This window comes from Plectropomus leopardus, chromosome 12, assembly GCF_008729295.1.
Source record: "Plectropomus leopardus isolate mb chromosome 12, YSFRI_Pleo_2.0, whole genome shotgun sequence".
NCBI classification, from domain to species: domain Eukaryota; kingdom Metazoa; phylum Chordata; class Actinopteri; order Perciformes; family Serranidae; genus Plectropomus; species Plectropomus leopardus.
In genome coordinates this window covers 5,644,729-5,671,610 of record NC_056474.1, presented here as the reverse complement: position 1 = coordinate 5,671,610, position 26,882 = coordinate 5,644,729, and the positions used below count along the sequence as shown (strand labels likewise).

The 26,882-nt window shown below is 39.8% G+C and overlaps 1 protein-coding gene across 3 annotated transcripts in view; it reads right to left on the bottom strand.

Annotated features, from left to right (window-relative positions):
* The window catches only part of LOC121951725 (netrin-G1-like), a 79,561-nt gene extending 52,913 nt beyond the window's left edge, over positions 1-26,648 (bottom strand). For 2 of the 3 annotated variants that reach the window (XM_042498175.1, XM_042498177.1), the window contains exons 1-2: positions 25,073-25,254; positions 18,403-19,057 (exon numbers count right to left, since the gene is read on the bottom strand). In XM_042498175.1, coding sequence (XP_042354109.1) covers positions 18,403-18,648 — 246 coding nt within the window. In that variant the 5' untranslated portion in view covers positions 18,649-19,057; positions 25,073-25,254. Of the gene's footprint in view, positions 1-18,402; positions 19,058-25,072; positions 25,255-26,542 lie in introns of those variants that run through there. The other variant, XM_042498176.1, reaches the window with a different exon arrangement.
* Positions 26,649-26,882: the final 234 nt, after the last annotated feature.

The window sequence follows — 26,882 nt, the reverse complement described above, 5'->3', positions numbered from 1 at the left end:
GTGGTGATACACAGAAGCCGAGCTAAAAGGGGGGATGATATCAAGGTAGATCTCGTTCGGCTTTTTAGAAGAGGGAATGCTCAAGTGTACAGCGAACACTGGGAGTGGCTGTTGATCCTTTCAGGGCTCTGTATAAGCCCTGATGGAAGAGACAGCTCAGATGAGCCATGGTGAGATATTGGGAGAGTCAGAGCTTTGGCAGAAACTCAATAGAGCTTTAATGACCTGCAGTCAGGGCCAGCAGTGGCTCACAACAGAGCCAGGCTTTTCATTCTTCTGACCTTCAGAGGAATGAAGGACAGGAGGATTGCTCATCTGACCTGTGAGTGCACCATCATATCACATCTGAGGTTGGAGGGTTATGAACGTCTGAGACCTGACAGCACATAATGGCAAGTCAGTATCATGCAAGCATGACTGTGTACTTTTTTTATCATTCCAGACACCCGCTGGCTTAGACTCATTTCTGCAAGGAGTGAAAATCAATTAGCCCAAACTTGCTTGAGTGATACAATCCAATGATCGACAACCTGGGGGTCCAAAGATGATTTGGAAAGGTCAGAAGAAGGAATTGGAAAAGCTACAGAGAATTGTATTTCATTTTTACTGAGATACTACAGACAATAAGCTCTTTAGGTCTCTAAAAAAATACATCACAGAAAGAAAAAGATGTTTTGCTGTGTGAACAAAAGGCCAAACCGCAACAGAGAACCGTTGCCGTATAAGCAGCCTCTTAGTCTCGTCAAGCTTTGATCCTGCAACAATACATTACGATACCAACAAGGCTAAGGTTTGGATTTGTGAGTAAAATTTGCTCCGACACATCAGAATGCTTCTTTAAGTGTAATGTGTCAGGCTGCACCCAGCACACAAAATGAAAACATACGCATCAGGTGGTTCAGTAAATAGCACATCAAAGGGTGCAGGGGGGACGGCTGTAACCTTCTATTGACACCGATGTCTGATCAAAACCAAAACACAAACTTCTCTCGGTGCTCGTGTTTCGATTTGCCACATGCCAAGCACTCCGCCCTTTGGAACGCAGCCCTCGCCAAAGCAGTCCCTTTGAGGGCTGCGGTACAGCCAGTCTGGCCTTTTGAAGTACACTGCTTGGCAAATCAGCGGCACCACGTTCCAGCCTTGATTGGGATTCACGGGGCGTCGGTAGACGAGGGGAAACGCACTCCACATTAATTAACACCTGGCCTCATTATCTGTCCCATGTGGCAGAGTCCCACTGGGGTAAATTTAACACCGCCATATTATCATGGGGGATGTTTGTGGGCTTTCATGTGTGCATTAGCTTGCATGTGTGAAAATCTCTGGATGTTTACATATACTGAAAACTGAATCAAAGTCATTTGTACATGTGTATGTGTTGTTTTTGTGTGTATCTTTATCTGTACGTGAGCACACCTGCATATTTTCCCGGGAATTTGTGTGTGTGTGTGTGTGTGGCTGTAAGTCTCAGCATGTGTGAGCTTGGCTGTGTGCAGGATTAGATTCCCTCTGATGTCGGGATTCAATAAAACGCTTTAACATTGCTATAATGAGAGGATGTTTAATTCTCTTTGCGAGATCTCTCCCTCGCTTTGCAGCGCTCTGGATTCCAAAGCAGCCTCTGGATGAAACGCTGCCTGCTTGTGTGGTAAAAATTGATATCTCTCTTGTCAAGATACTTTAGAGAGAATGCTTAACGCGGGCAGAGATTTGTGTGTAAAATAAACACATCAGATAGATTTTTACAAGCATCTCTTTTGATCCTGTAAAGATAGGGCATGGCACTGACAGTGCCAGGGTTGTAGGTTTGTGTCTCATTGGTTTCGGCTGTGCTAAAAATAGTATTTTTTGGTAAAAATGGCCTCACCACATTTCACAAGATTAATATGTTGTAAAAAGTGGTGGGAAGGGTAAACAAACAGTACTTAAGTAAAAGTTAAATTATCTCCTGGAGGGGATTATGCGTTTTTGGTAGAGTGTGTGTGTGTGTGTGTCTGTGTGTGTGTGTTTGTGTTTGTGTTTGTGTGTGTGTGTGTGTGTGTTTGTGTTTGTGTGTGTGTGTGTGTGTGCGCGCACGTTTGTATGTGTACTACTGTATCAGTTAGTCTAATATTTTGTGCGCACATGTATGATGAGGTGCTCAAGGATCTCTTGTGGTTTCAGCGATTTATATATCTTAAAAATCTGTTTTTGACTGTTGTGGACCCTCATTGACTGCTGACTCCCCTCTCCTCTTAACCGGCCGCAAGGGGGCGCAAACTTTTGGAAAAAGGGCTCGGCTGAAAATAACAAGCCTTACCATCTGGTGAGGGTATATTTTGGCTTTCATTGTGGCTAAAAAACTGACATCTATAGGAAAGGTTGGTCTCATTTTGAACAAAAGCATCTGCAGGTTAATTCCATACTCGATATGTTGTTATTTTGATATTGTGACTATTGTGTGACTCGATATTGTCTTAGATTTTGGACATCTTAATATTGTGTCTTTCCCTGGTTTTACAGGCTGCATTACAGTAATGTGACGTAATTTTCTGCTAGCTTTTATGTTATTTGTAAGACTGTACTCGAATCAGAATTATGCCAGTCGAATTGGATTTGACTGTTCAATACACATATTCAGTGATTTGTTTTGTTTTCCATACAATGATTCAAAGTGTGACTGGGCTCTGGGGATGTTCACTGTGACAGCGACATTCATTTCATATATTAAACCTCAGAAGTTAACTGCACTAACCACAGGTTGTAAATGTGCAACATCATTTTTTGCCAATACTAGTTATCAAACAAAAGCCAGAGACTGTATTGTATTAATTTGCTGTGAGCTGTAAATTCACCACTTCTTAGCAGAAGGGTTCTGCTCTCTCCTTCTCCTCCATGCTGGAGCCTGCATGTCTGCATCTCCCTGTACCAAAGAGTAGCGTGAAAGTCCAGAGCACTCACGCTGCAGCAAAATCCGTGGACCAAAATGTACCCAGAAGTAACACTGCACAGAGAAAGAACGACTGCTCGACTTAAAGCAATCTCAGTAGACTGAGGGTCTCCGAATGATGATTTGAATCTCCGAATTTCAAGGGGCAGACCTACTTATTTGCCTTTACCCTCTTGGACATTATTTCCACATTACTGATGATTATTTATCGAAAATTTCATTGTGCAAAATGTGAAGATATTATGTGAAAGCACTAACAGTCAACCCTGCAATATTGTTGCAATATCATTATTGAGGAATCTGATTTTCTCCATAGCTACCCTCCTATATAAAAGCCCTAATTGTTGCTGATTTAAACCAGGGGAGCTGACCTTTGCAAAGCCAACAGACTACTATTTGTTCTAAATCATGATTGTCATTGATCACGTCAAGTGTAACAACCCTGAACTTTCATTACAAACCCAAATTTCTTAATCTACTCTATCTCTCTCCTATTATAGTTTAAAACAATTTAAAAACAAAACAAAAATGTAATGCATTCGTTACCCCAGAATGCCTCCACCCTAACAATACATTGATAAAAGTCTTTTAAACCATTGCATTATTGATTTAGGCTCTTGTTAGTTTCATATAAGCAGCTTTAAAACACATCAATCTGCCACTGAGGGATTCTAAGTGCTCTCTCATTGAGAGGAAAATCAGAGGACACAGACTTCAGTTCTCAGCCTTTTACAATGAGATGCAGGGGTCATCGCAGAGAAATTGATAGAAACTGGAATGAAATTGAGAGAGCCAAAGAAAGAACGAGAAGCGAGTGAGAGTGAAATTGCCGCATTGTTCATCAGTGTGTTAGCTCATAGTGTGTCAACTCGTCCTCCATCTTTTCAATCTGCATAGTTATTAGAGGCTTTTATTAATTTGAAATGCCAAAGTGGGGAATAAAGCATTACTGAAATGTCACCCTTTCACTGAGCATGATAAAATCACACCAGCCACTTTTGGAAACGGACATTCTTCCCTCCTGCACTTTCATCCCTCCCTCTTTCCCTCTCCACAGCACAGTCTCGTTCACTCTTTCCCAGAGATCGATATGGCCTGACAACATGATGGCTGGGTTTCCTAAGGGGAGGTGGGTCGCAACAGTTGCCTGTCATCTCGCCATTATTTCTCTCTTTCAAGTCTTGCCCCTTCGACTCAGTTCATGATTTCTCAAAATAAAAAATAAAAATGAATACAAAAACACAAAATTCTGCCTGGTAATACTTGACCTTTTCAAAAACAAAAAAACAAAACAAAACCAAAGCCAGTGTTTTGACTTTGAGGGAATTTTGGACTCACACAATGCAACGTGGATGTGCTGTACATATTAACACGTTTTAAGGTATAGTTCAACATTTTGGGTAGTACGTGTATTCCCTTTCTTTCCAAGAATAAGATCTGAAGCTCATTATCAAACTCGTGCCTGTGCCTAGCACAGAGACTGACGGGGGGAACCATAGACTGTATATAAAGATGGACGACACGCCCCCACTTACCCCTGCTATGCTGAAGTTAGGTTAAAATATCCGAGATAAGGGCATTACCATCTTGCGAGGTTGATGTCATTGAGAGGATGCATATGCGCAGTAGCGATATCCGTGGTGGGTGAGTTCCTGCCAAAACACCCATCCAACCAATTGCGAGCGGCTCCATTGAATGCGAGTGCACAGATTGCCTGTCACAGCTGTCAATCATGGTGGAAAAGACCTCTTTTGTATAATTTAATTACTTATAAAAACTGAGCTTATCATAAAAACAACACTTCAGGGTATTGACAACTACCTTTAGTGACAGAAACCGTCTTTGGGAAAAATTTATTTGGCGTGTACTTTTAGTTTTTAGTGTGGCCTATGTCCGTTCACTAACATGGAGGGGCGGGCCTCAGGACCTATAACACAGACAGACACCAGGGGGCGATCAAGATTGTTGTTATATTGTCCATCTTTATATACAGTCTATGGGGTAAACAGCTAGCCTGATTCCATTCAAAGACAATAAAATAAAAATATACCCAACAAAGACGTCACTTATACCCTTTCACACCAAGATTACCATGTGTACAAGAGATTTTAAACCTGGGAAAACCCGATTAAAATAATTGATAGACTGCTTTACAATTGCTTGTAGACCCCAGCTGTGTGCTCAGCTGTGCAGTAGATGAATATGCCTTTTTTTGTGCATGAGTGTGTTACATTCATCGTTACTGACAGGCCAGAAAACAGCTTAGCAAACAGTAGGAAGCAGCATGGAGGCCAGTGAAAATGTTACGGTTGTTACTTCTCTCTTATATATTTTGCTTAGTCAGTCTCTTTTAAATTCGAACGGGGGATAGCTGCTCTTTCTGCCCCGAAAAACACCAAAAAACGCTTTTAAACAAAATCAGACATGTTCCAGCAGGAATATGATCAGGATTTGGGGAGAAATTCACAACATCGGCACCCAAAATTAAGTTTCCCTGATGTTAACATGTAGCAGTGTAGGCTACATAATGTAAATGCTTGCAGTAGTGTGCCTCAGGTATACAGATAAAAGCATAAAGAAACTTGTCACAAAATTGTCCCCAAAGTAGAAAAGCCTGTTGGTACTGTTGTCTCTCTCTTTCTCTCAGTCTGAGCAAAGTCATATTCATACTTGTTTAAATGAATAGTTTAATAGTATTTTCCATCTTTTCTGAGCAGGAAGTTTAAAGGCCCATTCCATTTCGATGTCTGTCCCAAATATACAGCGCTTAAATTCAGTGATTAAAGAAAATAAATGACCAGGCTATTATTTGAAGTTTTACAGTATTTTTTACATATGTTAACTTAGTTATTCAAAATGTAAGCACTTGTAAATTGTGAAAATTCAGTTCAGTTCAGATACTCTGGTCAACATCATATTCAAGCTCCTGTGTTGCATTGTGAGGTTATCTGCAGTGTTTTCATGTTAAATAGATGACTGTGGCCTTTTTCAAAAAAAAAAAAGAAAAGGCCATCATTGTAACACACAGCCATGTTCCCAACATCACAGACTTTTGAGGTTAAAGCTTTCAAAGCGTTCCTCTCCCATGAGAGAACTGCTTGATTGCTTGACACTTCTCAGTCTGGCCAAAATTACAGACAGTGTCTTGAGGGAGGGGAAGTCCTTCACATTCACATGCACTTCCCTGCAAATAATGAAAAAAAAAAAAAACCTTTGGCAGATTGGTGAGCCAAGTTGAGTTTTTTTGGGCAGCAGCAGAGAGTCAGCCTGCCAAATAGCTTTGGAGTAATTCAATTACTGTATCTTTTACAAGAATCCCATTCAGCTTGTCAGGCATAAAAGGACGCTGAATGGGTGTAAAAGCACTGAAGGCTGGGGGAGTGCAAAGAATTTAATTTAATGGTGAAGGAATTCCCTTTTATTTTTAAAATTACTGTGTGGGCAGTCTTGTTACTCTGTCATTTCTTTATTGAAAAAGTGGCAGAACTGAGATGGACACGGCAAAATAGGACAGGGAAACTCTCAGAGCTGGGGGGAGTCAATCAGAAAATAGCTGAGGCCCACAGGTCACCACAACAACGTCATCACCAGGAGCGCATTCAAAGCTCTGAGTCACGGTGGCTCTCTAAGAACTACTGTCTTGTTGGTATTGAAAGGCCCCACATACGCTGAAATAACAAATTGTTTCCTGTGTACTGAGGTGTAAGACAAACACGGTGAATCACCGATGAAACATTCATGCTTGTATTACAGTACGCCTTTGCAAGGCAAGCGGCAGAAATGCGTCGGCATGTGAGTCTACAGCAAATTAGTTAAATGTGGCTGGACTACTGGAAGAAAGGAGGCTGAGTCATATCATGAGGTAAGAGGATTTCCTCTGAATCATGCCAAAATGCCGTCTTATCTGCTGCAATTTGGGTCCTCGAGGAGTAAATGCTAATGAGATTCATCTTTGTCACCATGCTTTAAAATTCGAACCTAAAGGGAACAAAAAAGATTTAATATCTTATGTAAAGTTTGTTGATGTAGAATTTGAAAAGAGATGAGAAGTAAGGATGCTGTCTGACTTTCAGAAGACTGATTTTCACACGTAAACCTAAAACTGCATTTGTCAAACTTTGTATAGAAAATACAATAATAAAATCACTCACAAAGAGTGTCTCATTTTTTTGTGTTGTAAAATTGAATCTTTGTTAGTTGGAAATCCTTATGCCAGATTTGTCTGTCAAATACAAAGTAAAAACATAGAAACTACCTATAATACCAGTTGACACCTTGATAGTAAGTGCTCTTAACACATTTTTTATTTTTATATTTTTACTTTGTACTTCTACTTCTAATTTGTACTTCTATAATTCTCTGTGCTTTACATCAGAGCAACTGTAACAAACCACAATTTCTCTCAGGGGATCAATAAAGTATCTCTGATTCTTATTCAGATAATTTGACCTCACTCTGGCATGAGCTATAACAGACTATGTTCTTTGGTAAAATGAGCACACTGCGTTTGATTTATTGATGACACCGTTTCTGAGCACAAAGGTTAATGTCAGGTACCTCTCATGGAATAAAGTAGAGGACTTCATTGCGATTGGGATCAGGTGGGACCCAACAAAAACCTCACGGGAGCTGTCGGTTTTTACTTTGCTGCATATGAGTCCGGGCGGTCAAAAATTAAACTGTGGGTCCGAGGATTAGTTGGAATACAAATAAATTAGGGGCACTACTCCTAATCAGTGGTTACAAGTCTGTCTCTTTACCCTCCCACTAAAATGTTTAACTTATTCTTTCATCATCAGCACCACCATCTAATCCGTCATTATGTTGCAAGAGGTAGATAAACTGTTTTGAGTGTTAGAACCAGGCAGCAACTCTGGGGCTGAAAAATAAAGTCACAACAGAACTTGAGGCTGATTCCTGAAGTCAGTCAATCTTCATAGAGCTCCATGTTAAAATGCCCAACTTTACAGCAGGAATAAACATGTTTACAGCCTGGTACAAAAGATGCTTTTGGTCTCTGTAGATAATTTTCATCATTTATGACAGGATTTATGACATTTTTGTTAAGGCCCAAAGTTATGCATTTTTAAGGGTGGGACCACCTCAAGTGACAGGCTGAGTGCCAATAGTGTCCTCGGCTTCTCAGTCACATCCACCCCTCACACCTCCGCAGCGCCAACCTTGTCCAAATATGGTCAATTAAAAATTCCAAATTGGTGACGGCCATTTATTTTCAGTCTGTGGTTACAACTCCTGCAACTTCTTTTATCATCACAATTTGATTAATGTGGCCCAATAACATTTTGAAAGTCGAGACGAGCTGCAAGATTGAATTATTTTATCCCCATTCATGTTAGCATATGGACTAAACAGGAAGTTGCTTGCTTGGCTGATGGAAGTCTCTGCTGCAATGCAATTTGTGCAGGTAAAGGTTGCATTAAATACATATGTAGTTACATTAACGCCTCCATCTGTAGCTGACTGTCATATGTTGTACATAATCAGCTCTCACTGACTCAAGTCCGACAGCTGATTATCAAACTGACCTCAGCCTGCAGTGCAGCTGTGACTTTTCTCTTACACATCAATAACTAATTGTGACTGATTGCGCCGTTTGTTTTCTCATCTTGTAAAAACTCCAGTTTTATGATTTCCAATACTTCAGCATGCTGCTCTAATTAACCACAGCAAAGTAAACATACAATGTGATCGATTAATTAATCACTTTAATCATTAGTCAGGCACATCATCCTGTTCTCGGTGTAGATATGGATATGGTTTCTAAAAATAATCACAGTCATAAATTAATAGATATATATATATATATATATATATATATATATGAAGAGAGAGAGATAGATAGATGTGTACTTTATGTTATGGCTGCAAGACAATGATGCATATATCAAACTAAAAGAGAAAAAATATATCTTTATAGAAAAAAATAAACAATAAGAATAACCCTTAGCATATTTTGAAAGCATGCATATTTCGTAAGAATATGTATTTATCTTTAGAATAATCATAAAATATACAATATAACAAATACACTTGTACTTGGATAAACATACTAGCATGCTAAATTAATATGCGGGACGTGGCCTGGAGAGCATACAGAGGATCTCTGCCTCATGGCTCATGATTACATGGTTTATACAGGAATTATATGCCATTACTTTTTACCAGTAAAAGTACGAAAACTATATGAGAACAGCCTGCACAGTTTCACTGCATCAAACAGAGGGCCAAACATAACATCGTCCATAAAGGTTTGACAGCCTGCCACATCACGCAGCTTGGTGTCATCATGTGTCAGTGAAAGTAGCAGAGTGTAAAATAAAATAAACCAACTGTACACATGTTTCTGTTTCACAACATGTTAACAGTTTATAAAACATCTTTATTTAAATATAGATATTGGAAAGTATACGGGTAACAGACAACTTCTTTTGTTAGTGAAGATAGTCTGATGTTCAGTTTACAGCAAAAACCCTGCTAATATCATCATTTGTGCTGAGAAAGCAAGTCTAACACACACCTACAGGAAAATATTCCAAACTGGCTTTTAAGTATTACGTCTGCTTATTTATTTATTATTTTTAAAGAATGAATGCGTATGGTTATAAGTGCTCTTTTTCAGACAGCAAACGTGCATTCAAATGTTAAGCTGTTCGGAAAGACTCCATCTAGTCGAACCCACAAAGCCTGTTTCTTTCTTTTATATCTCCATGCATAATTCATCCGTGCTTGTATTTACAACCCTCTAAGAATTAACCTGTCACATTCTCAGGGAATAACGCCGACATATCTCTATCTGTCCTCACCTCATATGGAGCATCCAACCTCCACATGTTCAAACAAGGCATGGATATTATGCGTCATCAGCTGACAGAAAACAAGGGACAGGAAAATTAAAAAGCCAGGAGACAAAAGAAGTGGCAGGCGAGTGAAAGAATAAATGATGACTCCCCCCCTCTCCTGGAGTCAGGGGACATGTTGCATGTCATCTCGGTGTCTTGGTACGCAGTGGTGCGGTGATGATGTGCTGGGCAGGGCCAGTTCAGAACAGAGTCAAGGGCACAGGGTTGACGGGAAGCTAAACGCTCCAACTGTTTCCTGTCCCCAAACAAATATATGGATGAATGAACCCCCCTCCCAAGAAGGAAGGGTACAGGGATCAAAGAGGCTGTTACTTGTGTGACCTCTGAACTGCTCGGTAGTTCAAGTGACTAGAGATGCTCAAAAAGGTTTGCCAAAGACATAGGTTGGCTCCCAAAACACTTTTTACTCTCCTGTATATAATGACTCTCTGGTTTTTTTAAACTCTTTTGAGTGTCGGTAATCTATGTAAAATGTATGCACTATATGATTCTCTTGAAAAAGTCCAACAGTAGAATGGAACAAGTAGAGTTCAGGGCATGTTCACTAGTTTAGGCTAAAAATCCCAAAATGCAGTGCACCACATTCTATAATTATGACATGTGAGACAATACAGAGTAACTACTGTGTATATATTTGTACACAGTATATTTATAGTGAATGAGTAATCGAGGGACTGATTCTGATTGAATTTCCCGCAATCTGGTGAATTTTTATGCACCAATTTGTGTCTTTTTTGCATCAATTTATGGTGTAAATATCTTATATTCTGTCAAAAAAGTCTTCTGCTAACATATAAATTGCCTCCAAATAGGGGTTGGCCATCTGGATAAGGAAGTGATGGATATTCACGTTTCTTATAATTTGGGTACTCACAACCCTGCATCCCAAATATTCCATCCATATGCAACTATTTCTGTAGGTTATTCAGTGTCACTCAGAATGCATTTTTATCAATATACTGTAAGTAGTTTTATATCAAACACATTTGCAAGCTGTTAGCTGTCAATTTTAAGTCTAAAAAATGATTAGTGTGATTATGTTGTTGTGACTTGAAGCACTAGGTTTAATCTGCATGAGTTTAATTTTTGGCCACTTGGTGGCAGCAAACAAAGCTTAACATAACTGACAAATCAAAAGTTGATATTACATAGCCTTTATACAATGGCATAGGTTTTGTTTCAGTATTGGGTGGGACACATGAAATGGGGGCATTGGGGGTCCTCTACTACAAAATTTTCATCAAACTGGAAATTTTCTGCATTTTGGTAAATTTTTATGCAACAATTTGTGCCCTTTCTGCGTCAATTAATGGGCTAAATGTAAAAAAAGACATCTGCTACTTTCATCTTTTTATTTCGGGGGACAAATGCACATGTTCTTAATACTGAGGGGAACATGTCCTCACCTCCCCTCCCTCAGAAATCTATACCTTTGTATTTATAGCCAACAGCTGCCCATATCTGCATCTTGCAGCTGCCTACTGCAACTGACTGTTAACCAAAACAATGAGCTGAAAGACACAAAAAAGCCCTTTAGAGCTGAGAGGAACCTCAAAGTCTGGTGCTAATTTTTGAAAGTTCGTCATTACAAATGACAACCCTTACTTTACAAGTTTTTTTTCCTATTACTTGTTACTTAAAGGCAAAGCAAACTAACAGTGTAGCTCCAGATTGTGTATTGGATTTGTCCATTTATACTATTATTGAATTAAATAATAAAAAGTTAAAATCCATCATTACATATTAATTATTTTCCTAACTAATTTAAATACTAACTGATGAAAACCTGTGCAGGTTTACTTTTGAGTGTGTGGAAAACGATCCCTCTTTCCATTGAGCTCATAATCTCTGTTCACCGGTAACTGTTCTTTCGTCTTTTAACTTGTCTCCTACTGTTGAAGGCAATTGATGATGATGCACAGTTACTACTGAAACTCTACCACTGCAGCCTAACATGAGCAGTTTTATCTAATACCACTACACTTGTAGGACGGTTGCATCTGCAGTCCTGTTTGACATGCATACAAGCTAATTTGAATGCAGTCAGAGTAATTTATTGTAGATAAAGGGTTTAGTAATGTAATTAAGTCATAAATGAAGTTCAAGGTTAAGGTTATCTTTATGAAATTAAGTGAAAAATCAAGATACAACATTAATGCAACAGGGAACAGACGAACCTCAGTATTCGGAGCCCTTCCGAGGTGCTCAGATTACAGCGAGAACGTGACGTCATATTTACACAAGGCCGATCCTGTCTAACCATAACCGTGTTGACAGCCGTGTGCAGACAACCTCTGAATCATAGATACACTCTAAGCTTCTTTAATAAGTTTCCTCTAAAATGTAAATGCCAAAGCAAGTTAGTAGTACATGAACATACTTTGTAGGAGAGCAGAAGCACTTGCCATTTTACAGATTGACTATTTCTGTCAGTGACCTCACACCGTGTAGCAAAGGTTACTTCCCTTTGTTTAGCCTTCTAATCGATTAATTTCCAAAACCCATTACGTCAATTCTTGTGAGCATGTAAGACGCAGATTGAAAGTTCACAATGACTCCCGTCATTGCCAGCAAAGATAAGTCTGCTGCATTGACTGTCAATAACGCGGCAGTCTCCGAGCAGCTTAGTGGGAGCTCTCGTCTCGTCTTTCCTTCCTAAGCCTCCGAGGGGGCCGTGTGGTGAACTGGCAGCAGCAACTCCTTTCATCCATTCTGAGAGAACTGAATAAAGTTCAGAGGAATTACAAGAATCTACCAGTTAGACTCAGAGTAGCTGGAATAAGCACCATTACTGAATCAGTCTCACAAATGTTTATACAATTGCCAACGTGACGTGGATGAATCAGCAGGGCTGCGGATGACTGCGGAGCATGTGGGCCGATGACACCTAACTCAAAGCTCGCATTCATTCATTCAGATCTCCTGCCAGATTGCTGTGGATGTTACGTGAGAACAGAGCGTCTCTCAACTTCTTTCTCCGAGATTTTCCTCTTGCCGCGTTTTAAACCGCCAAACCACTGGGTGGAAAGTTCTCTAATCAGCGGGGTACTAATCCAAACACTACTCCAGCATGGCAGTCGCAGTTAGAAATGCTTGACAGGGTGGTCTATTTAACAAAACAGAATGTATTTACCCAGCAGATTCAGATTGTGAAAATTTTAAGACGCTGTGGCAGCCATCTGCCAAATGCTTATTTATGTTTTGTGGAATAAACACGTCCATGCCCATTTACTTGGCAACTACAAATGACTTGGTTTAAGTCTGAAATGCATGAAAATTAAACTCTCTCTCAATGAAGTCGATGTAATGGCCTGCCACTTTTGTGAATTACCATTAAATCCCCCAAAGCCAACCTGATTTAGACTTAAGAGAGGGTGAAAAGTGCTGTAATTAAAAACACTCCCATGTCCATTAACCATATCAAAAAATATTATGAGAGCTTTTAGATGCCGATGACGTTCAGCAGGCTTTCTTTTGTTAGTTAGGCACCATGTGGGGCAATAGTCTAATATTTGTCTCGTCTATGACCATTCAAATGCGTCTAATTGGATAATTTGTATTAATCTATGAAAATGCTCAAAATCAAAATTATCCTTTTTTCCGTTAGTTTCAACTGAATGCATGACTAAGAAACATTAACAAGATTGTAAAAAATAATGGCAATTAATTCAGCTTTCCTTTTAGATTACAGCGTATGTATTTCAACATTTTATCTTGCACGCTGCGTCTTAGATGAAAAAGACCTTAAATCGGTGTTGAATGATAGTGAGTGACAGTGCCACAGAGCACCACAGGAGAACAGCCTTAATACCAACACATTTTGAAGAGCCCCTGAAGGTCTGCAGCTAAAAATAAAAACAGGGCTAACTCCCTGATGCAGAACACCTGTCCTAGACACTGTTTATCCTGGACTCTCTTTATTACTTGTCCTCAAAATTCAGGAAAAAGCAGACTTGGTATTAGAACCAAACACCGAAAGGGTATCTCTCATCCAAAAAGTAAACAACCTTAAGTTATAAAAGATCCGCTCTTGAATGATTTATGCCCTTTTCATGCGCAAAGACTCTGTCATAACTATATTAAGCAGAGCTTAGTTTGGACAAAGAAAAACATCCTTGAGCGACAGAGATGGGAATCATAAGCACAAGACAGAGGGAAGGGAGGGAGAGGGGGACGAGCCATCCAGGATTCTTTGACCATCCGCTGTGAGGGAAACCAGCTCCTGGGGAAAGTGATTAGACTAGGCTCACTGCAGGCAACTTGGCGATTGGCTAAAAGAGCTCATTTGCATGCCGCTCTCATCTCCCAACAAACTCTCAGGAAGCACCGGTGGATAAGGTCACCGGTGTCAGTCTGCCTGTGTGCCAGCCGAGAATGTAAACAGATCAAACGTGCAACAGCCGTTTAAGCGAGTGCAGGAGGAGCCTGTGTTCTGGATCATCTGGACATTGATGACCTCAAATTCATGTCAGAGGTGATCCTGGCAGTCTGACAGCCAGATGTAGGGACGGCTGAGTAGTCACATAACAAAAGCTTTTAGTCAGGTAAAGGTACAGCTCGGATTTAAGCGTTAGGGGGTATGGAGATTGTAAATGCTTTATTTTATCCGTAATTTGAACAGGATCACTGAGGTCCTGTTATGGCAGGTTGATAACCTTTGTCTTCCTTGACCCACAGTGATATTTAAAGTAGAAATAGATAAGTTTTATGCTTTAACTTATCATTATGAAATAAATACTAATTGCACAGTGTAATGGCTATAGAATAATGACACCATCTGTGTTTAAAATGATTCCCTCTAAGCCACGTCTGTCTGCTGCTGGTTACAGTCTCCTGGGAAAATTAAGGCTTGATTTATGGCACAAAGGAGGTGTGTCAACAGAGAGAATTTTTTGTCTATTTATCTGTTTTCTATTGGTAGCTATCCCCAGTTACCAGAGACTATCAGTGTGAGTTCTTTGCTCTTATTTTTTCCAGTCACAGAACCTGTGGCTGGTGGAATAACCAAAATAACTGTCTAAACCTTACCTGACAAAAGAAAAACAGCCACATTTTTTGGCTCTGAGGGAAAGCTATCCAGCTATCCACGGATGCCAGTCTGCAGTTTTTTGGTCTGCTGATGGATGAATTTATTTGTTGTTGGGTTTTTTTTTTGGTTTTTTTTTTTTTTAACTTTTTTGTTTTTTATAGCACAGACACTGACTTCCAAGACAAATTTCCCACTGGGACCGTTAAGTCCGATCTAATCTAATTCCTCCTCCGTATGGTGATCAAACTTCTTCTACTTATGATTTGACTTTTCGTTGACCTTTAAACTTCATGATGAGTTAGTTGAGTGTTCTTCTGTTCTTGACCAATTGTTGTATTTCATCAGCATCTGTTGAAAACAGATCTGTACAATTCAATTTTTTTTAATTGAAGAGAATATATAAAGAGACAGATAAGCTACAGTTTTGCCACACTGAGTCTTTGAGGGTGAATTCAGGCACATCATTGATGTGAGCTAAATGCTAATGTTTATAGTGTTCACAATCTTATGTTAGCTTGTAACGTCTTCTAACATTTACTCAATAGAACTGCTAGATAAAATTCAGGGTATCATCAAAGATACTACAAGTCATCTTTTGGGGAACATGAACATAAATGTCTATACCAAATTTCAAATTTCATAGCAATCCATCCAATCAAGAATTTTACTGAGAATTTCAAGTGTTAACCTGATGGATTTGTTAGTGGAAAAATGAAAGGATCACCAAAGTTACTGGGATTTATTATATGGGAACCATGATATCTATACAAATTTGTGCCAATCCATCTTGTAGTATTTGATGTATGTCATGTATGTAAGTGAAAACGTTTCTAATGACCCTAAAGGAAAAGCAGCTGATGACCTAAGGTAGCAGAATGCATATTGGTTCCAAATATCTGTTATCAGTCTCATTAAGTACTAGAACAATATGTCAACCCCTAAAAATAAGTATATTTAGTCTATGTGATGAATTATGCAAATATAGGAGGCAATATGTATGCAGTATACCACGTATGAAAATATATCTCCAAAGAAACAAAAAGGGAAGCATGGACAGAGATTTGACAAAGCATCTTTAACCACCAACAGTTACTGTAATGAAATTCAGTATCAGCCCAAAACCTTTTGACTCCCTTTGTCTCTATTTTGCTCTTTTTCGTGTTATGTTGATGTTGCGTATTCGAAACAGTCAGAGCTGATAAAGGTTTCACTGTTCTTTTTGATATAAAGCTTCACAGAACGTCACACGCGACTGGAGACCAGCTCCTTTTTCATCCTACAGTGGCATTAAATGTCTCAATGCCATCTGGAGCTGCGAGAGTAGAAACTCTGCATTTAAGATGCCCATTTTAATTGGTAAATATTTACTTGCAGGAGCTCTCGACGGGCACACACACGACTTCTAATGAAGCACTTTAAAGCCTATGGGCTCTTGCTGCTTGCTTTGAGTGTGATTCTAAACAAATGCAACCTGGGGTTGAACTGTAGATAATACTTGATAAGGGCCAGTAAAACACAACGCTAAACACTGCAGTGAGCATGCAGTGCATAATAACTGCTCTGGTACAATTACCCTGTCACTGTGAACACTGAACTTTCTTTGTGCCTTTGTGTCTTTGTCTCTCTGTGTGTGTGCAGACCTGATAGTGGTGTGACTGTGTATGTGAAGTCAGATGTACAAGTGTATGTGCGTCTGTGTGTGATTACAGATGTAGGACTGATTGGCAAAATCCAATATCACAATAGTTTTGACCAAATACTTTTATATGCATATGTTAGGGATGGGTATGAGTGCTTGAGTACTCATTGGGACGTCAGTATTCGTTCATCATGTATACTAATTGGTGCCCAACCTCCAAAATATGAACATGACTGTTGTTTTTTTGCTTTTACTATTAAGAAAGGATAAAATCTCATTTTACTGTAGAGCTGCATGCAGTTTATTGCTTCACTCATCGCCTCTTTGTCCTGATCTCGCTCTCTCTCTATTTGTCCAGAGACTACTGCTGCAGGAGTGTGAGGTCCACACCAAGCAACAATGGGTAAGAATCTGTCAGCACGCAGACACACGCACACACACACACACACACACACAGTGACAGGGCCAACTGTCAGCATCACACAGCTAATGTTACCTCATGGTTGTTAACAGGACAGAATGGAGCCATTTTAGTGTCGGTGTGAGTTTGTTGGTGCTGTTTAATGGCTCAGTGCTAACTGGGCAGACATCGAACTGATCAGGAGAATAGCGACTGATAGAGACTGTCTATCAGTGCTGTGTCTAACCCATGTAATGGCAGCAACAGAAAGTTTTCTGATCATTCTTATTTTAGAATGTATGGTTTAAAAGGCTAATTGAAGCCTGTTTGTTAAAAAATGAATTTCAAACAATGGCCAATTTACAACCCAATTCTTACCTTAGATTTTATTTTTGGGTGTACTGAAGTACACCCAAGTAGTAGTAAGTAGTAAAAATGTAATGCCAGAACAATTTTGAAGTTACGTAAAATGTTCATTTCTAGTACATATGCAGACTGCAACAATTTTTCCCGTAAAATTCTAGCAGCTGTAATACAGCACAATACTGTTGTTTTACAGTGCCACTACTGTATTTACTTCAACATTATATTCACGTTACATTTATTACAGTATTCTTACGAAGAATGTCAAGTTTACAGTGTAATACTGTAGCTAAGCTGGTGTCTGTTTTGTTTGTTTGTTGTTTCTTTGTTAGGCCTATTTTTGGTAAAATAAAAAACACTACATGTGTAAAATCATACAGCAGCCTACCGTTTATGATAACTGCTGTTTTGGCTCAAAAAAGTAGTATGATTTACAGTGTTTTACTGTATTTTTGATAAATATATTGCTTTTGGAATTTGACTGTATTTTTACAGCAATTTATTTCAGTGCTGTTCATTATTAAAATAATTTAAAGAGGAAAATGATATTAGTAAGTAATATTTAAGTTCTGCAACTGCATTCAGCGTTTTATGAGAGAGCACAAAATCTATCACGTAAACTCAAACAGATTGCAAAAGACAATTCACAAGATATATATAGACACATGACATTTTGGCAAAGATAAATAAAGCACTGCTGGAAAAATGACACTTTTCATTTAGCTCAGGCAGAGGAGACAGATGAGCACAGAAATTGTTGTAATTTTGCTCTTATTCATGCTCTATGACTTGTTGCGTGAATGCTCTGCACATGTATGTCTGCACGAATGATTATTCGGCTCTGTAAGTAAATAACCTGTGTGTCCTTATGCAGTATTAGTGTCCATATGTGAGTTGATGTGCACCTGCTTCTCTGAGTGTTGTGTATATATTGATATGTGTCTGCACCTATTGTGTGTATGTCTATCTTGTGACTGTGCTGCCGGGTGTTAGCACTTGTATCCTAATGTGCACACTGGGTCTGTGTGGACATTAATCTCTGCTGCAGCGGCAGCACGTTGCCTTGTATGCACTGCTCTCTATCCCTGACCCAGTATGCTGTGTGATGCTGCCTACAGCCTCATTTGTCTCCATCAGGGGACAGGCGAGGTTACGACTCACCAAAGCGCAGTACGTTTCTGGTGGATCTCCACACGTGATATTTGGGGGGTCGAGGGCCACTCGTAGGTACTTTGTCATATCGGTGGCTTCTGGCTGACAGGCCATGTAGTCCCACGCCAGGCCCTCCTCTGTATAGATCTGGGACTTGCACACGTCATAGTGTCCCCAGGCCGCCGGGTAATGTTGCATGGCATGTGCCACGCTGGTGCACACAGCTTGCAGAGTGAACAATACGGGCCAAAGCATCGCTGATATTGTTGTGTATGGTCTCTGTGGAACTTCTTTTTGTCTTTACAGCTGCTGCTTCGTCACAGGAATGACAGTATCACTGAGAATTTCCTAAATTTACTGCAGCTTTGAATGGCGCAATGATGCATTTGGGAACTGTGGCAGCATGTTGCTACTTTTGCGCAAGCAGCTTCAGGCAACGATTAGCCCCCATTCAGTTATTTTGTCTTTGATTGCTGCCACTTCTGCCTGGCTGATGAGGTGTGTCAACAAGGGAGCTTCTTCACAAGTGTTGGGCGTTGATGAAAGGGTCAACTAACGGTCAGATGTGATGTGCAGAGAGGAGTGACACTCCTCATAAGTCAGTGGCTGTCAGACGTCTTAGCTTGATCTCTTGTCAGTTGCGGTTTTTGCAGCAGACGGCATCCTGAAGGACAGAAAAAAAAGACAGTTTGGTGAATTAAACAGGTCACATAAAACATTGGAAACACTATTTTAAAATATTAACAGAGGGTCTGGCTGGTTTAAAGGCACTGAGGTGGATAAGTATTGCATCTCACTACCTACTACCACTCACACACACATACATAATGTATACACAAAGCAGGGTTGCACTGTTTATATGTATCCCACAATAATAACCTTGCCAAAATCACTGTATACGATTCAAATGGCGCTTGTTCTGAAAAGCCTAATCTCCATTTGATTTTCATACAAAAAGGCTTATTTCCATGTGTCAAGTCACTGCATTTAAGTTATTGCTTTTTCCAATTCTCCTGCTCCTTCACAGCCGAATGTGGAGTTGCGTTTGTCCCGATGCCTTCGGAGGCATTTGGGAAATATTAAAGTAAAATTGGGAGACAGAAATGGTCTATTTGAGGGATTGTGCATTTCTCTGAGCTATCACAAACCATCAGTCAGATGGCCTAAGTCATCAGGTAATGGTGCCTGGCAGCAGTCAATGGAGACCCACACCATCTCAATGTCTCAGGTACAGCGTGTGCGGTAGTGGGGAAAATAAAATTGAGCAGCTATATACAGCTGCCTGCAACAGAGTAATGACACTGTAAATAGGAGTTAAGTTACTGTTGACTGTCAATGCGCTCAGACGGCCTGAGGTTTTTTTCCGTAGTGAAAAGAAGTCTTATGTTCCCGCGAGTGGCTGTTTGGAAAAATGTACTTACATTTCAATTCAACCTTTGCCAACTCAGGGTACAATTTAAACAAGCATGTACAGTTATCCTCCTTAAAAGCCCATTACAAGTTCACAGTGTCACATCACATTTATTCTGATGCAGATCCAGACTTTAAAAAATTGCCCGGCACATTCAGCCGGTATGTGCAGATGAACCAGTGACTTTCCGCTCAGCAGCTTTACGACTCCACCCTCCAGGCTACTGCTGTGACTGACAATCACTGCAGAAACAAATAGGTTTCAGGTAAAATGGAGAGCATTGGAGAGTCTTTTATGTTCAGAGGAAACGGATACTTCGGGATTTTTGTTACAAGATTACAATTTTTATCCAGAGATTATCAAGTCAAATCAAATTAATTACTGGATGGATTTCAGTAGAAAGGTTTATCGTGTGAGAGATTTGGGGAATTTCATCTTCACACATGCAGGCTAGTTATCATTGCTCCCTGCTGACTGTGGAGGCATTAGAATTCAGTATTTCAGCTTGGCCATCTTTGACTGAAAATTGTGCCACTTTTAACAGGGTTTGACCACATCTAAGGCAATTACCACTTTCCTCTCCCAACCTAATGCCCTTTTTACAAAATGACTATAGGCTTGAATACATTTCAGCTGTAATGACAGATGTTCATCTGAGCCAGGAAAAATTATCTGCACTGCCATTCAGGCTCGGCAGACCCTTCAAAGTGAGCCATGTCAGGAGGTATCTGTGGACGGCTTCATTTGACAGACCTCTGGTGGGAGAGGAGAGAAGACTGTGGGGGGGGGGGGTGTACACTGTAAGATCTGACAAGTTGATTTTACTTAAAAAAAAAAAAAAAAAAAAAGAAACTAATTATGTTTAAAAATGTCTGTAAATATATGAATTGATGTCTGTATTATATCTAATTGTTAAGTTTACTTAAAATTTTGTTATGTTTACTTAATTTTGTGAAGTTTTTGCAACTGAAAAATGACACGTTTAATTAAATAAATTTTTCTAAGTTTTAGCAACTTCAGTAAACCAAGTTTACTGTGCTATATGTCTGTATTCTGATAGCTGCAAACTAGCCAATCATATTTGTATTTTCTTAACTTCTTTAAGTGGTGTGAGTGGTAGTAGGTAGTGAGATGCAATACTTATCCACCTCAGTGCCTTTAAACCAGCCAGATCCTCTTTTTCTTTACGTGTTGTTCTTGGGGTCATTCTGACCCCAAATGAAATCTTATGCTGTCAAAATATGTCAAACCAGGCGGGGTCATTTTGACCTCAGAGGACAGGTGAATGGCAATCGGGAGGACATAATGGGACGTTAAAAAAACAGATCTCCTAACTCTATCATTTGCAAAAATCATCTTTGTGATGATCAAGTAAAGTCAGACTAATTTGGTTTACGGAAGTTTATAACACTAACAAGAACAAGGTAATTTCAGCTGTCATTTTTAATTTGCAACAACTTCAAAAAATTAAGTAAATATAGCTTATCAATTGGATATAAAGTAAACATAAATTAAGATTATTTGTTATATTTACTTTGCATTTTCAAGACAATCGGTTTCCAAGAATATTTGAAGTAAGATTAACAAGATTTTACAGTGTACCTGGAAATTTTTTTTGTCTCTTTAAACATGCTTGTGTCAATCAAAAAGACGATTTGATAACACGGCTGGAGCTTTGAGTGATGAATAAGCCATTTCTTTCACTGGGGTGTATCAAATTTCATAAATATAAATGTCAGTCTTGGGTCAAAGATGCATCATGAGGGTGGACTGCTCTCAACTCACAGGCCAGACACACACACACACACACCAAGATACCCCCCCCCGTAACGCTGAGGTTGACTTTCATTATACAGACAGCTAAATTAGGTACCAGCTGCAGGGTCGTGGAGGTCGCCTATCTTATTTTTATTTAATAGGGAACATTCAAAGCTAATAAGTGACAGCAAATGGAGCTAGCCACGAGAATATTGTATTTAATTCATAGACACTTGGAGTAATGAAAACTATACAGATGAAAGGAAGGTGCCAGTGAACCCCCAATGACAGATACCATTCAACATCAGAACACTACTAAGGTGACAGAAAAAGACATTACGCGCGATAGGTTATTTCTGCATACAAAAAGTGTTCTGACACCATTTAGAAAGCTAATTCCCCCCCTATAGAAACATCAAACAAATGACTAACATTTTAACTCGTGGAAATGCAACAGTAAAATTAGAGCCTTCTATCATTGTTTCCCCTCCCACTGAATGAAAGATGTCATTTAAACGCTGTCCCCACACTTTAGCCCTGTTAAAGACCAGGAATAATCGGCTACAAAAAGCAGGAATAATAGGCTACAGAAAGCCCAATTTTAGACCATATTTCAGGGTCCCCACAGTCATGGAAAACCTGGAATAGTCATGGAATTTACCACTGTCATTTTCCAAGCCTAAAAAAGATGTGAATTTAGTAGAATACATTGACATTTTTGGAAACAGCATAGAATTTTGTTGCTTGTAATGAATTAGTTGTTGCTTCTATGGATAACCTTCCACACAGTGTAAAAAACATAACCAACTATTTGAGATTCAAAAGGTTGTTTTATAGTTTTCATACAAAAAAACACACAAAACAATCACATTTGGAGTAAAGTAAACCATGCAGCTCTGTTTATTTCATATGTTGTGAGTGGTCATTTAAGGTTATTATGGGTCCTTGAAAAGTCATGGAAACTTTTTGAAATTTTGCCCATGAAAATGTGTGGGAACTCTAGTGTTTTAAAGTAACCATTAAATATATTATGAATACAGTACAAAACTATAAATAAGTAACAAAAGTACTGTATCCCCCCCGCGTTTAAATGTTTACATCTACTAAACTTCACTTTTCAACCTTGAATAACTGAAATTTATATGCCGAAAGACAAATAGACACATAGTCCACATTTATTAAACATCTTGTTAATGTTAGCTTGCTCATTGGACTGCATCTATACCCACTGATCAATACATGTTATTTAAACGCCATCTCCAAGCTTTAGCACTGTTTTACACCAGGATTTATCGGCTACATATAGCCTGATTGGAGACCATATTTTACAATAATTATTTATTAGTACTGTAAGTAAGTACTGCATGTACTTATGAATGTTTATTTATGTCATATACACAGATTCTCTTTACTCTTTCATCTAGGCTAAGACTAGATGTCTATGAACTTTTACTTTTCAACCTTGAATAACTGAAATCTGAACGCCTAAAGACAAATAAATTCAAACATCAAAAGACAAATAGACATATAGTAAACATTAATTAAATGTTTTTTCAACGTTAAATGCTCATTGGGTATTATATACCCTGTGGCACTCAAAATGCAACGAGTAACTCAGGAATGTCATAATTTCACCGAGAAAAATATGAGGTCAGATTCTATATTAAAAGTCATCAATATTTGAGCAGCTCTCCATATGCAGGGAGAGAGAGAGCTTAGAGCTAAGGGTGACCACCTCCCCCCCCCCCCCCCCCCCCCCCCCCCCCTCTTTCCTTCACTTGTTTTTGAAGCCTCTGAAACACCCCCTTGTGTCCGCTTGCATTCCATCCCCTGGGCAGCTCAAGCATGGCAGAGTGTTTTAAAAGCAGCAGGCAGCCGTGCCCCGTGGCTTATATTGGTTACAAACTCCCAGCCAGACTCTTAAAACCATGGCGGATGTATTCCATTCATTTTAGAGTAATCCCACTAAAGTGTGGCTTTGCTCGCTGTCTCAGTGTGGCTTTTCTGATCGCCTCCTGGCTCCCATACAGGGGCAAAGTGGAGGGGAAGCTGTCCACGGTGCTGAAATACAGGATATCAAATCTGCTCCTACTGCTTCTTAAACACCAAGTGATTTCAAAATGACACTTTTACAGAGTTTTTAATAGAAAAAAAGCGTCTGATAGCCTGAACTGATGCTCCCTCTGTGGTTTTTCCCGCAACAATTGCTATTTTGTTGCCTTTCTATATAGAGCACCTGGTCAGGATTTTGGATGTGCACACATACAATACCGCCTCGTTGTGTTTATTGATTCCGCTGACTTCCAACCAATAACTTCTGATCCACAGCCAGTTTGAGCAGACTGATGCTTTTGTAGCTGGCTGATGAGCGCAACAATAAACGGGTTAATGCTTCCAACGTTCTCCGAGCCAAGAACCAACCCTTCCATACGAGTCACAGTGGGATTGACTGGCAAGCAGAAGCATGTCTGTCCTGGCACGCATTTGTCTTCTTATTGTCTCTCACTCCTTCGTACCCTCTCTCTGGGTCTCTCACTCAATCCCTCAGTCCAGCTCTTTCTCTCCTCAAACCCCATCTCCATTTCTTTGTCTCTCCTTGCTGCACTAGATCCGTATAAGCACATAAAGCATTGCAATTAATGTCCAAGGGCTGCACCTTTAGCCTCTGCAATTGGAGTCACTTTTTATTTACAAGGACTGGCTGTGCTTTGCTACAAAGAGCTTTTTCCCTGAGAGGATGTGGTTGATGTGGAGACAATGCAAGGGGTCCCTCAGTGTGGAGCCTCAGCCAGAGAGCCAGCCTGCCTGCATCACTGCCACACATGAAATCTGATGCCATACATTATTCACAGTTCTCCTGAAGTACTAACATGCAAACACGCAGAATGTGTAGTTTTAATATACAGAATATGTAACATTCATACAACCAGAAACAGAACAAAGGACAAAGGTCCAGTAATTTTAGAATTTGTCAGGTTATAGGCACAATATAAATGAAAATGCAAAGAAAGTAACCATTTATCACTACTTAGACTTAAACAAAAGCTGAGCTCAATGTGTGCTGTGTCAGATTTTGCGCAGAGGCGAGGCACACCTATCTGACTTTACTGACCTGCTGCGCAACAGGTTACAGTCATGATCATTCATTTATCAAACCACCAAGGATAATGGTGATGTATTTACAATGAAAGCAGGTTTTGATAAAGTGGAAACAAATGCAAATCCGCATTTATAAGCTTTGCTAAATAAAGAAAACCTTCTCAAGTTAAACTTCCTACGGAGAAAAATGCAAAACGCTGTGGATTTTTTAAATTCTATTTCAGCTGCGCCGCTCATTCCTTATTCATTTAACCCACTTCAAACCTGATTACAATTATAGTTCCGCCCATGAAACAGCCCACTGTAATTACCCTGTTATTGCCCATTTAGTCACGATTGTCATCATCATCATCATCCAAGTGACGGTATGCAAAAAGGAAAGTGAACAATCTGAATGCTCAAAATACTCACATTTAAAATGCGCTCCCGGGACGAGCTGCTTATTCAACAAGTTATTAACAGCCAAGAGTAGTTGCAGAAAGGTTTTCACACGCCTTTGACTGATTCTTCTCTCTTCAATTAATTCTAATTTCAACAGATGGATCAATAAAAGCGATGGATGCGCAGAAAGCGCGCATTCGCGTAAAGACAACAACGTTTTCTCAACTTTTCTTTAAACTTTTGAGTTACACTAAAGCTGACTTTCCTTCCAAATAACGCTCCGGGTTCACATTTAGACCCTTTTCTTCCGCGCTTACAAACGCCGCCGAATCTCGACTGACGTCCACACGAGCTGTTTGGCTTCACGCAGCGCTGCTCTTGGCGCAGCATTCATCGGAATGGCGCACAAGAAATACTTCAAGTGGGATTCACAGCGGTCGCCGGTTCGCTGAAGTCCATCAACACGTATTAGAACACATCCCGATGGGGAGCAACTCTTTGGAGTCGTTTGGGTAGATTTCTCAGCTGAGTTGTGGACGGGAGAGGAGGAGAGAGATAAGCAATCTTCCTCAGATGGAGCCACTATGTCCAGTTACATACGAGCGCTCCGCCGGGTCCTAAAGATAATACTGACTTGCTTGTAAATCTCAACTTCAGCCGTTGTTTTTACGCGGTTGTTAAATTCGAGCAACTGCGCAAAAATAGTCAGCCTTCCCTCGGGTCGTTTATTCTAATGAGAGAATCAGCCGCCGTATCTTATCTTTTTTTGCCACCGAGGCTGATTTTTTCTGTTTTAAATGTAACTCATCCCTAGAATTTCACAAAGCAAATGACTCGATCCTTCAGTGATGCTTTTTAAAAAATAAAAATAAAATTGATCATTTTCTCCCGTTTATTCATGTCAAGGGAATCATTTTAAACTCGTATCATGATGCAAATTGATCGGTAAGCGGAGACATATCTGCAGTAAAATCTAATCTTCTATTTAAAGTTGCTCATGCTGTAATTACTCAGAGATGAGCTGCATCGCTCTCTACAGCAGCGTCCAACTCTTCCAGCCCCAACAGCTGCAAACCTAAACGCACCGATGTCATTTGAAAATCACAAAATACAGCTACAGCATACAGTGATGACAATAATCACCTGTAATAGGGCTTAACAGAGAAGTCTTACCGAAGTGTGAACTCATTGAGTTTTTATTATCACATTTTAGGATCACTACCATGACAGGGAATGCGTGTAGAGAGTAAATCCACCGAAACTTAACCGAGGCAAGTCCTCAGGGCAGGAATTCAAAGTACGGCGCAATTAGGATGCAGAGTAAGTTGCAAGAATATATTCGCAGAAGAAATAAAAAACAACTCTACCTGAAAATATAATATCATTTGGTTGTCTGCCTTTACGCTGGAGGTCATAGACACAGATTATTACCAGAACAACACCGCTTAAGGACTCGCTGCTTTCGGAAAACAAAACAAACAAAAAAAACACAGATCTTACCTTCCATCTAAGAATGTGTGGGGTCGGAGCTGTTCTTGCAAAAAAATGGAAAAAGGAAACGGGAAAAACTCCCCTGGCTGGAGTTGTTGGTGTAATTATTCGGCGATTTTTTGGATGCGGAGCTGGAAGAATAACTACAGTTAGGTGCGTCTACCGGGCTCCCTTGGCGAGGAGTCATAGATGTCACCCTCTCCACTACAGGGTGCCAAGCAGCACGGCAAACAACCGCGGTGACAGGTCGCTTTGAACACGCATTTTAATTGTGGTGTAATGCCAACTGGTGGAGATTGCACGATAAGAACAACCGCGCCCATCTGAAGGTCACCACAGTAATTGAGTG